Consider the following 13,142-nt stretch of genomic DNA (forward strand, 5'->3'; position numbering starts at 1 on the left):
TATACACTTTTCTTTATTTGACTCAGTTCTGTTTATGCTTTCCTTGCAGAGAAATAAAATTAGAGCTGCGGGTCAGCAGTGTGTTGCTTTGGTTTCCAGGGCAGCCGTACCTCGGTTCAGCTACAGGAAGAAAAGAGAGCAACATTTTACACACCATGTGAATTGCATTGCTTTCTGAAACACTGGAGCTGAAACTCAGCTTAGATGTTAACCAGCAAACAATTAACATTATATCTTCAAACACCTTAGCTTGGTGAAGAAGAAGCACCAGAATCAGGTACAGTCAGATATTTTGGACAAACTTAAATGTTTCAGACGATTGAGCAAATATTAAAAATCAGACGGAGACAACCTGAGTAAACCCAAAAGCAAATAACCGATTTTACATTTCAGGAAAACAAAAATCTAATAAAAGCAATCTCTCTGTGTGTGAGAAAGTAATTTCCCCCAACTGGTTGTGACACCCTTGTAGTGTGTTTGAGAGATCTAGATAAGATACCTTCTGGTCTACTCTTTGCAGAATTGTTTACATTAAGCCACATTTGAAGGTTTTGAGCACGAACAAGTTGTTTAAGTGATGATGCAGAATTTCTGTTGGATTTAAATCCAGACTTTGACTAGACCACTACAAAACCTTTATTTTGTTGTGTTTTTTTGTTCTGTTAATGAGCCATCCAGAGATGGACTTCCTGAAGTCCTTCGGATCGTCATCCTGCTGAATAAGCATAACTTGAGCTTAAGGTGATAAACTAATGGCTGGACTTTTTCATGGTTTCTGAGGCAAGTGAGGCCTGGATGGTTTCAGATGCTGTTCTGGGTTCTTCCTAAATAAACCGTCAGTGTGTTCTTGGGGTAATTTTGGTCAGTCGACACCCCTAAGAAGGTTCTCCACTGTCCTACAGTTTCTTGATAATGGTCTTCAGGAGTCAAAAGGCTACAGAAAAGGCTTGGTGACTTTTTCCAGACTGACAGACGCTGATGTATTTGTTTCTTATAGTTCTTGAATTTCTTCAACACTAGTTTTTCTTGAAACTCCACAGGAAGTGTGTTTAAAATCTTTTATCCTACTTCATGTTTCAAGGATTTTACTTAAGTGACTTGATAATTCAACAGATTTGAGTTAATGATTTAATGATCAGATTTGATTTACCGTGCTAGTGAAACTGCACAGTAAAGTGGTTCATTACAGTAAGGTCAAGATTTAACAAAAGGTCGTTTGATTATCTGAAGCATTTTCTAAGGAGAAACAACCCCAAGAAAATCTGTAAGTGGGGAAATCGTTTTTCTCGGCACTATGTGGAACAATGACGTGCTGACACTGCCTCCTTGGAAGAATATGGGGCACCTTGAACGAGTAGCAGCTCTTTAATTAGGCCAAGGAGGTGGAAAATAACCAAACAGTCCCACTTTATGAGGAATGTGAGCTATTAGATTTCCTACTAAGCGCTCCTTTGCTAGAAGCCTTCGCCACAGAGACGGGGTGCTCAAGTTTACAGGCTTTTAACAGCAGCGTGTTTTGAGGATTTATGGCTCAGTTTGTACGCAGGAGTTTGGTTTGAGAAGGTGGGGGAGTTTTCTCTAGGAACGTGGGAAGGGGAGGAAGGGCGGAGGCAGGCGATTCATTTCTGAAAAGGAGATGACATCTAGTAGGGAAGAAATTGGTGGAAAGAGACACATCCCCTCTGCCCACAGCACGGTTCTGAATAGGAAAGGCAGATGTGCAGCAAAGTGGAAAATGACAGGCCTCTGCATGCCTGTTTGGTCGGTCAGTTTGGCGGAAAGCCAGAAAAACCCAGGGGTGCAATTAAATTTGGGTTAATGAGGTGCTCTTCGGTAGTGGTTCTAATCATATTGTCGCCCTTACACAAGCTTTCTCCACTGCTAAACACACACATGTGGACAATTTATTGTATTTGGTTAATTTTTAGTAGGGATACTGCTATGAAGTCTTAGTTTTATTCGATATCTTGCCTCGTAGTATAGATGCTGCCTCTGCTAACAGTAGAGAAGTCCTGAATCAAAACTGAAAACAAGTTGATTACAAAATCACCCCCCATTTAAATGTCAGAGAATTTCCCCCTAACCTTTTCTTTTATTTATTTTACATTAGAATACAGTTGGTTGTTGGATTTACTGACTGAAAATTGTAGGAGTTTTGATGTGTTTAATGAACAGACAGAAACTAAAATAAAAATCCAGACCTACCGCACATCAATCAACCGATTTTTGGAAAATTGGCCAATTCCAAACCCGGGCTGACTGATTAATGCCTTAGAATCCATGCATTTGCGAACTAAATCGTGCTCGACTATCTGCACATGGAGACACAGATGGTCCACGTCGAGAGAGGAAGAATGAAATGGAGAGAAAAATCTGGCTGAAGTCCCTTTTAACCGAAGAATTGTGATGAAAACTTTCTGGAATCAACTTTGTTCAATGCAAACGACTTCCAGCCACCCTGCAAGCTACATAGGACGTAGCGCATAACGAAAGGATAAGAGGTTAATGACAGCAATAAGAAAAGGCGCAAGACGGGGCACGTATGGAGGACGGGTCTGAATTCCTGAGGTCCAGTGGTTCAAAGAACAGTAAATGACCAAATATGAGAGACAAACCTGACTGCAGGCAGCCAGCTCTCATAGAGAGCCATCTGCAAAAAAAAAAAAAACTGATATAGAGGAGCTACCAGATGTTATTCTACAAAGGACGGATGGGGTCCTTGCAGAATTTTTTATATCTTAAAGTCCTTTATTTTGATTCCAAGAAAAGCTGAAATGAACAGAGAGTACCAGAGCTGCACGTGTAGAGAAGAAGTCTCTGAAATACTGTTGAACAGTATTCAATGAAGTGATTAAATAAGGAACCATATGGAGAATAATGTGTTATCACACATTATTCAATAGATTAATTATTCAATAGCATTTATAGCTGTTAGTATTTGCTACCAGCTTTGCACACTCAGAGCCACAACTATTTATCATTTCTTTGGGAAAGCTCAGTCAGACTGGAAGGAGAGCATCTGTGAACAGCAATCTTCAAGTCTTGCAACGGATTCCCAATTGGATTTAGGTCTGGACTTTGACTGAGCCACTCAGCTTTTCTCATAGAACTTCAGCTTCATCCATCTTCCCATCAACGATTACCAACTTTTCTGTCTCAGCTGAAGAAAAACATCCCCACAGCATGATGCTGCCACCACCATGTGTCATTGTACTGAAGGTGTGTTAGGAGCGTTTGCTTCTGCGGCACACAGTATTTTGAGTGAAGCCTAACAAGTTTAAGTTTGGCCTCGTCTGAACTGATCAAATTCCTCACCATGTTATCTCTGTACTCTACTTGGCTCAGTCCAGTCTGCTTTTAAAAAAATTGGATCACATATTTATTAAGAGTAGCCTGTAGTGGCCTACATTGAAGCCAATTGATGAATTTTCCATCTCTCGTCACCCTGGCACTCTGATGTCCAAACCAAAAACAATCAAAATAAACAGATACTGCTAAGAAAATATAAAAGAGTACATCTTTAATGTATGATGACATCTCTGGCTTCTAGGTCATCATATTTTAATTTTCAAAAGAAATGAAGTTATTCAGAATTGTATTCCAAGTATGAGATGCAGGATGAGAAAACGTAGCTCCACTAAAAGCACTTTAAAATCACCTACTGGCTCGTGGCAAACAGCAAATGAGACTTTAGATTTTAACTTTCAGCAGCTCCTCGACAGCGACCTTAGCACCATTGGCTCTTTATTTGATTAATGCACTACTTCTCCTTCACAATTACGTGGCACTTTGTGTTGGTTTAACACATGAACTCCTCCCCCCCATAAAATACAGTAATACAACAGAATGAGATTTGAAATTGAAGGGATATAAAAGGGACATATATAAAATACTTTTGCAAGCTCTGTCCAAATAAAGCACAAGCTTTCACCTCAAGGTGAATGGTTCTACCGGTGATGAAGAGACTGACGTGAATGCAAACTTAAACAGAAAGTGTGATAATGTACAGCCCGGTTAACACTGAGGGCCCATTTCCCCCCGGGTGCAGTGGTCGTCGTAGAGACGGCGCTGCAGGTTTCCGAAAAAAAAAAAAAAAAAACTCACAGGGATTATGAATTAATCCCCTTGTCTCCTGGCTTTAATTATCCACAGACACATGGTTTCAGGAATCTTTTTGTTCTCTGTGCAGGGTTGGGATTGAGGCCAGGCTGTGGAGAAATGCGATAAACTAGATACAGGGGCCGTGTAATAACGTGAAGCGCAAACACAATGACACTGCTGTGTCGCACCGTAGATTATAGCCAAGCTAATGTGGCAGATGGCAAGTGATCACAGGAGAGTGCAGAGCTGGATCCCTTTCCAAACATTATTCATCACGTAGATGTCACCAGCTGCGGATATAAAAATGATAATACGTGTACACTGTAATTAGGAAAACAGCAGAAGGGTGGAAGTTCTTCTTTAGAGGAGGGAATTTAGATTATGCAAAACCAAAGTCCGCCAGTGTTTTTATTTATTTTATTTTTGTTCATCTAAACCACCATAATCCCGCTCATCTCCGTCTGCTTCACCACAGCCAGAAGGATTACCCATCAGAACTCAATCATATTAATCCCATTGATTTGTGTAATGCCCTTTCCTTGACCTCCGGGCCATCAGACGCTCCAGGACCGTTCCCATAAATCTCCATCAGGGGAATCACGCACCGGGACATCTGCTGCGGAAACCTGCACCAACATCAATACTAAGCCGCTATAGACACTAAATATCGGCCTATATTTGGAAGAGCAGCTCCTTTGGGAGGCAGGGCTTATGGGGCCCGGAGGGGGAAGTGGGGGGGGGGGGGGGGGACAGTTGGACGGCATTTTCCCAGAACCGACGGAAACCCTAAATGCATCACAATGCAATGGCGCCGCCTTTCACTGCTCATGTTTGGAAACAAACGCAGCGATTTGAATTCCTATAGAGGCCGACAGCGTATTGCGTTTGGGTGATTACCATGTGATGACAGGGTGAGTATCACTCATTTGGTCTTAAGGGGTTCACCAGGAGGTCTTTGTTTGCCGCTTACCTGAAGATTTTGTGAACTTTTCACGCAACAAAACTTGCAAAGCATAACTTTCTCGAGGCAAACTTTCTCAGAAGCAACGCAACTCTAACTTGGATATGATGGATTGTTTCATGCAGGGCTGCTGTCGTGTTAAGCCGGTATCTCTCTCCTCTGTAAAAACAACACCAGCTGTTATTTCTGCAAAGAATGCTTACCTTGACATTTCCTAACACCACAATTTGAGCTTGAGGCGGGAGAGCAAAAGAGAAAAAAAGAAAAGAAAATCTGTGTAACCACACAGCTCATTTTTAAAAGGTAGCTGTGGTATAATTAGAAGAGAGTGGCTCCAGCAAAGTCACAGACATCAGCTGGAGAGTGAAGTAATTATTCTCTAATAAAGCCCAACGCCTCAGCAACCGCAGCTGGAGCTACTGTCACCACACGGCAGCTTCCATCTGACAAAATAAAGAGCGGCTTCAGTTAAAAGGGCGCACAGCAAGAGGCTGCCTCACCTTTAACACTTCACACTCCATCAAGCCCATTAGCAGATTGGATTCCCCAGCTCATTTTCACCGCCGCTGCTGATTACTGATACATTCCGCTGCCGGTCGAACTCCCGCCAACGATTCATCAGCCTGCCAATCATTTGTCGCACACTATCCGAGGTCGTCTGCAGGGATGAATAATTCAGCATGACCTTTTTAGAGATTTTCCTCTAAACCTGGTTTCGCAATTACGGGTTATGAAGCTAACAAGTGCATATTTGCAAAGCATTAAGAGGGAAGAGAGCAAATCTAAAGTAAATTTTTAATCTGGTCTTTGAATCAAGCAAGTACACTGAGCAGGCATTCTCAAAGCCCTTCAATTAGTACACCAAAAGCTGTTGTTGCCACTTCGGCTCCACACCCAGACTTGGTATTAGCGTTATGCAAGATTAGTTATTGCTTAGCTCTGACGACAAACATATTGTTCTAACTAATGCACTGAGACCGTGCCGATGGATCAGCTCCCTAATCACCCGAAGGGGTCCTGTCATGTAAAGACAAAAAACTCTCAACACTCAGCTTGGGCTCAGCTACAGAGTCTGCATTCCATGATAAAAGAAAAGCATCTGCTTAAGTGTTGCTTAAAGGCCCAATCCTGCAGCAGTCCAGGAGAACAGAGATCCATCACCCTGCCAGAGCCTGACAGGATGGAAGGAGCTGGATAACAAGCAGCATCTGTCTCCAGCTGCCATTTTTTCCCCCAAAGATCTAAATAAGGACATAAGACATAAAGCTATTGGGGAACAGAATGTGGGGTATGTGGACATCGCCAACTCGTCTATCTCTGGACGCGCGACATAGACGATCATCTCTATCAGAAAATATTGTAACGTTTTTCCACTGAGCACCAGTTTCTATGTTTTAATTGTCACATACTTTTCAAAGCATAACATTTCAGTTTAAGTAAGTAAGATTGTTCTTTTGTTTTTTGACCCGACACTGGTGAGGCTTCATCATGTTAATACCACCAGAGGTCTGCAGCAACTTTTGGATGAATCCCCGCTCCAGCACACCTGAGTGGAATGAACATTTAATGAGCAGGTCTTTGCAAAACTTGCTGACATGTCATGGAGGTAATTCTGTCTTTTGACTCATACCCTATATTAGGCCATTAAAAGCTCCACCCTATTCATAAACTCCCTTTACCCTTAATCTGAAAGGTATTCTGCTTTTCTCAGCAATATGCATTTGTGAATTTGGATGATTTTCTGTCTGAGTATAAGACACAGTTTTTTATTTATTTATTGTTGACTTCATTTTTGCTTGTTTGTTTTTTTAAGAGATGCACCAAGATATTAGCCATGTATCGCAATTGAACAATTTTACGCTCCATTAGACCTGATCGGTGATTGGCCAACACAGATACTTTCTCTGGCAATTGTGCAAAATGCTAATGTAAGTTGCTATAGACAGTCGAAGTTATTAACGGTGTGGATAGTGAATAATTAATAACTAATTATAATGGAAAAGTTGCTTAAGGCTCTTCCATATTCCCAATAAATCAATTTAACAATTTCTTTCAATCTAGGGTTGCAAGAACAGCAACCCTAAATCAGAGCCTTTCTTGTCTCAAATGTTAGCTTGGACCCAGCTGTTTCTTATTTTGAAATTATCGTGTAGAAAACATTTCAAGTTGCGCAAAAAAGCTATAACTTGTCAAACAAAAAGAGCAAAGAATGTATTTGAAAATGCTTTTCAGATGGTTTTAATTTGCACAGATACCTTTGTTCCACAACCTGCAGGATTTTGCTTTTGTGTGCAGATTTCCAGCGATGGAGAGAGACACAGCTCCATAACTTTGGCTAGTTTTTGAAAACAATATTTTATCTTACTATAGAAATTTGAGTTTTATAATAGATTAAATCGCAGCTGTCACTGCAATACACCAGTGGCTGCTTGGATGGAGTACTGGATAGGCGAATACATTTCAAGTGCCATGCATTCAAGCTCTGCATGTTAACAATACATTTGAACAATTGGATGAACCCTGAGTGCCCTTCATACCAAATCCTCGGGTCTATTTTAATATCTGTGATGATTGAGCTCATGTTACTGTGATGCAGGAGCAAAGAAAAGTCAGGAAAATGCAGGTTAATTGTATCTCAACACTGGCAGATAGTTTTTTTTAAAATCTGAAAGCAAAAAAATAATTGTTTTGTTGTAATTTAGTGTTTTTCGTGAGAAAGTGGAATTGGGGAAAAAATGTTACTGCCAGGTGAGAGATTAAAATATTTTTTAAATGAATGATTTGCAATTGGTCACAACACCCCTCCACTAATCCTGCAACTTCATCCTTTTGAATTTCTTCAAATTTATTGGGACTCGAAAGAGGAAAGCAAACACTTTGCCATATTTTAAGCCTAAAGCAGGAACCTAGAGTCTGTGTATGTGCACTTCCCCTGTATCAGCCATGCTATTTAAACAATCATCAAAGCTTTCCACAGATAACAAAATTTATCGTTTATGACCAGCAGTGAATGGCGTTAGGAATGACATAAGTTCTGTCTGAAAGGAAAGGCTTGAACCTGCCAGGATCCCTCATGAATGGCCTATACTCACCTCACCTGAGCTGGCATGGCAGAGTGTGGCTGGCCTTGCAAGTCCTTGGCACAAGGTGAATGACTGTCTGTGTGAAGTGCTTTAGCCAATCAGAGAACAGAGTTTGAGGCTTGTGGAAAAAAAAGAGGAAAAATCCCTTGCACGAGCGAGGGATGGGATTGTGAGGTTGACCTGTCTGTGGCTCCAGCCACGGCGGCACAGAGGCTCCGATGCACAGGCTCAGCCAGCCTGGAACCTTAAGTATATTACGATGTCTGCGCTTTGAATCGAGACATAAGTCAAACCACCGAGACCCGGCCGATTATCATCTGAGCAGAAAAACACAACGAGCATGTCTGCTTCTCATCCATTTTTAATTGTGAAAGTGAGTGGGTCTAATATTAGAGGCTTGTTAGAGTCTTAAATGACTTCCTGGGACACGGCCAAGTTGTGAATTCAACAAAAACAAGGCATTTTCCACTGGTTTTAGACCTACATTGATTCAATAAGTTTACTCTTAATGCTCCGCTTGCTTCAGTCAGTGCATCTCTCCATCATGATGGAGATGCAATGACAAGTTGGTAGTTTTAATATTAGGAAATATAATCCTTTCTACTTTGATCTGACAAGCTAGCAGTTCTCCATATTATTAGCCATTTACCGCTCAATTCATATTTATTCATTCATTTCTCCAAAAGATACAGTTCCTCCAGAAATACACATCTTCCTCTGCATCTCTTTCCAGTCTGACCTGGTTGGAAAATCTCCAAGAGGTGATTAAGATGTGCTATGATCAAATATCAAGGAGGCATTCAGAGGCCTGAACTGCCTTAGCTTCATTCAATTAGCTTATTTCAACGAGTAGAAGCAGCATCCCCTTTTGACACAGAGGAGCGGAGGCTCTACTCTGAGCTCCAAACCTGATCTCTAAGGCTGAAGACCCCAAAGTTCAAGACAGAATAGCTCTAATCTATAGTCTGACAAAACGGGATTAACTATCCACAACACATGTATGGATGTTTTAAATCTCAGTTTCAAAATTGCAAGAAGTTTCTACTGAGTGCCAGGCTGAGCTGTGTTTTTTTTCTGGCTGTGTAGAATAACGCAGCACTGTCTCTCCCCAAGTGTTGCTGTACACTGATGGTCAGCTGGATGAAAGAAGGCTACAACACTTTAATCGCTGTTTGAGAAAATTCCTATTCTTGAAAAACAAGGATGGTCGAGAATCTGAAAGAGAATTACCAATCACTATTATTAAGGTAATGTTTAAAAGCTACTGGTTATGCAAAGTAACCAACTGCTTGCTGAATAGAAAGACTATTTAACCAGCTAATGTCGCCCCTGCATATTAGTGTTAGTTTCTAAAGAGCAAAATGCCAAAAGGTTATAATATTCAGAAAAAATAAATACTTGAAATCTGCTACCATATATTTTTTTTATTTAAGTTTGTGCAACTAAATCAAAATAATACATAAACGGAATACATAACCCGAAGTTCATTATGTAACCTTATTTTTGCAGCATTTTTGGTTTGTTTTGTTTTTTTAAATAAAAGCATTAGATTTTGTATTACTCAAGGTTATCTCATCTCCTCATAGTCATGGCTTACTTTAGATAAATAGCCACTGCAAAAAACTAAAAATATTCCAGGAGCAAACTTGAATCCTTATGCATCAGCTAATTTACACAACAATTAGTGAAAAGCTGGTTCCCCACCTCCCCTGAATGTAGCATTTCCCTAAGTGGGAGGATTGCAACATGAAATGCTGACCCCTAGTCACAGAGAGCGATCAAATAGACCGAGTACAGCGAGGTGAGACAAATGGGAAAAATAGAAGAGGAAAGAAAAAAAATCAATAATCCAAGAATGGCCACCTTGCACACGCTGTTCTGGATGAGTGCTGGAAAATAGACTGTCTGAGGCGGGAGGAGCTTCGGTCAAGGGTCGGAAGAGATGGACGGACTAAGTTTATATGGGCGACCATCTTCTAACCACCTGCCTGCAGGCGCGCCCTGAGGAAGACCGTGAAAAACAACTGCAGTATGGCGAAATGACGGTCTGGACAAACTGAGCTGTAATTGATGATAAAGTCCTTGCCAAGGTAAACAGCAGTCACGTCTAGTGATCGTGTAGTGGGAATGTCCCTGCTGAGACACAGAGCTGGAACATCAACAATTAGTCCTAAACTAAATCAGAGAAGAAAAAAAAAAATCAGCACTCATCACAGAGAGCATCATGCGCAAGTGTCCGATGAATCTGATCTTCGGATGACTCAACATAAACAAAGTAAACGCAGGAAGCAACAACTTAATGACTTGAACATGACACACCGATCAACTGGAGTCTGACCTTTGTCGTGTTTACACACAGTTGCAATAGTTCTAAAAAGTTTTACATCCAGCATATGTTCTTGGGCAGATAGGAACGATTTAAAAAAAAGAAGAAGAAAAAAAAAACAAAACAATTGGGTAACCGAGTTGGCAGCATGAAATGTGCTGAGCTGACACATAAAAAAAAAAAAAAAAATTAATTCCCAACTGGGAAGTGCTTCCAGGACATCAGAGGTCATTTTCAACTGAAGCCAGCTCTCTGTATCCGTAACCTGAATACTTTTACCAGATGGAAAACACAATCTGCTCAAACTCTCCCTGAAGGGATTTGGCAAGACAGTGAGTTCAGATTACAAAAAAAAAATAAGGAGAGAGAAAAAAGCTTACAATGGCATCTCGGGTATCTTTAGGACAATTCAATGGTCCGTCTGCTGGAAGTAGAAGACAAACATGTTTATACTGTGGTGTGCGAGCTAAGAGAATTATGTGTGCATAATATTTAAGCTCCACTGTACTCTGTTTTTTCCCCTCCTCCACTTTTTTAGAGGCTGTGTGAAACAGACGGCGGGGAAAAAAAGACTATTTGTCCAGAAAAAGGGGGGGGGGGGTTTGAAAGGGAGATGAAGTTTTAATATAAAAGTCCAGAAATCACCAGATTTTTAAACAGATCAAGAACCATAAACTGTAAACTCTAGAAGATCTTGACATTTCTCAGAGATAAAGCAGCAACTTTTCAACTAGCACTGAAAACAAAAACTTTTCATGGCTCTGCAGATGAAATCTGAACTCTTTTCAGAAAAAAAAAATGTTTTCATCCTTCCCGATGGTTTCATCCGACTATTTCAAACTGCAGAAACTATGCCATTCACAAAACAATTGCACACAATGTTCTCGAGATCCTGCTAAAAACTACATCCACTGCTGTCATCTCCACTAAAAGCGTTTTCCTGCTCGGTCTGTGCGAGCGGCATGTTTCTACCTTCTCTCAAATGAGGAAAATCTCGCCAAAAACGTACAACACCAAACAGAGAGAGGGACGAAATCTCACCAGCTTTACAGGGATCCTTGTAGTCGATCGCCTCTGATGTGGCACTGGGTTCCACATAGTAGCCCGGATCAATCGCCTCCAAATCGATCGCCAATATCACGCCGAGACATGATAGAAGAAACAAACACCTCGCCGAGAGATCCATGTTTGTGGTGGGGGGGAGACGGCGAAAGGCGAGGGATAAAGGTAGAGGAAGAGAGAGGGACAGAGGGAAAGACAGAGAGAGAAGAGTGAGTGAGAAACAGACACAGTGAGAGAGAAAAATGGGAGGTTTTTTTTTCTTCTTTTTTTCAGGGGGGGAACGAGATCCCGCCGGGGGGCGGGTTTTAAATCCAGCCCTCTCTCCGGTGTCTTCTTGGCTCTGGGGGCAGTGATTTCTCTCCTCCAGCTGGAGCTGCGGGTTACCGCCTGAGAAACTTTGATGATATGGCAGCAGCTCCACCGGGGCAATGAAAAAGCTCCTTCAGTCGGTGATGCCCGGCTGCATTTTTATTGCTACTTTCTTAGTCCATCTGGGAGCCTCGACGAGCGCATAACGGTGGTTCTCATTTTTATAACCATCAACAGCGGTTGCCTCGGAAAACCTTTAATTTAGGTCAACAGAAACAAGCTGAAGTAAATTATATCCAGCTAATGAATGATTTATGGGCTTTGCTCTGACTGCATTTGGTTTTTAAAAGTGTCAAATATCTCAGAGTTGCAATTCCAAGGTCTCACGTCCTTGAATTAAAGTTTTGGTTAAACTCAGCTCCGTCTGCCTTGTTTACTTCCGCACACGATGCGCGCTAGGTTCATCCTCGCACGTGCGCCAGCTGTCCCTCACGCTGCCTCACGCACGCGCTCAGACTGCTTGACCTTCGAGGCATTTTTGAAGAATGCAATTAGCGCGCCACCTGTTGGTGTTTTATTAAAACAAATAAACGACGAATTATGAAAAATAAGGTATGCTGTTAATTTATGCAACTTTACTGCCAACTACCTTTATTTTTGGTGTTTCTTTTATGACATAGCAAATACTACACACATGGTTGGCTGTTTTTTTATTTATTTAATCCACTAAGAAGCTGTAAAAACCTTGGCCTGTTACACTAACCTGGCTTTATTCTGTGCTAATGAAGCTTGTATGTTTTCCACCTTCATGCATATTTTTTTTCACTTCCTACCTCAGTCCGAAAAGGTTAATTGGTTTATTTAAATTACTAATTGGTTAACTGGTCTGTCGAAATTGCTTTTGTCTGTCCTGTGTGTCTTTGTGATGGACTGGCAACCTGTCCATGGTTTACCCCTAAAGGATAGATGGTGCATATAACGAATGTTTATAATTACAATTACACTCAGCTACTACTCTTATTCCTACATAGCTTTCCTTCCATTCCATGCTACTTATCAGACAAAATCCCAGTAAAATACATTGAAGCTTGTGGTTGTAATGTGGCAAAAGGTGAAAATACTTTTGCAACGCACTGCATCTAAATGGATCCCCAAACACATAAAAATTACTTATAAGAAGTTCCTATATCAACATGATAGTAAGAAACCAAGTTACTTACTATCAGTTACTGGAGCTGATAGGGGAGGCAAAAGTAAACAACGTTTTTCTTAATGTCTGGCACCAGTTTCCTGCACATTT

The 13,142-nt window shown here is 41.1% G+C and overlaps 1 protein-coding gene across 1 annotated transcript in view; it reads right to left on the reverse strand.

The window, feature by feature from the left end:
• bmp1a (bone morphogenetic protein 1a) overlaps nt 1-12,349 on the reverse strand; it is a 40,071-nt gene extending 27,722 nt beyond the window's left edge. Inside the window, exon 1 of the mRNA XM_014982259.2 lies at nt 11,513-12,349. Coding sequence (XP_014837745.2) covers nt 11,513-11,657 — 145 coding nt within the window. The 5' untranslated portion in view covers nt 11,658-12,349. The remainder of the gene's footprint in view (nt 1-11,512) is intronic.
• Between the last annotated feature and the right edge of the window lie 793 nt (nt 12,350-13,142).

Source organism: Poecilia mexicana, unplaced genomic scaffold, assembly GCF_051168715.1.
Source record: "Poecilia mexicana isolate PSO_F unplaced genomic scaffold, ASM5116871v1 scaffold_9, whole genome shotgun sequence".
Taxonomy (NCBI): domain Eukaryota; kingdom Metazoa; phylum Chordata; class Actinopteri; order Cyprinodontiformes; family Poeciliidae; genus Poecilia; species Poecilia mexicana.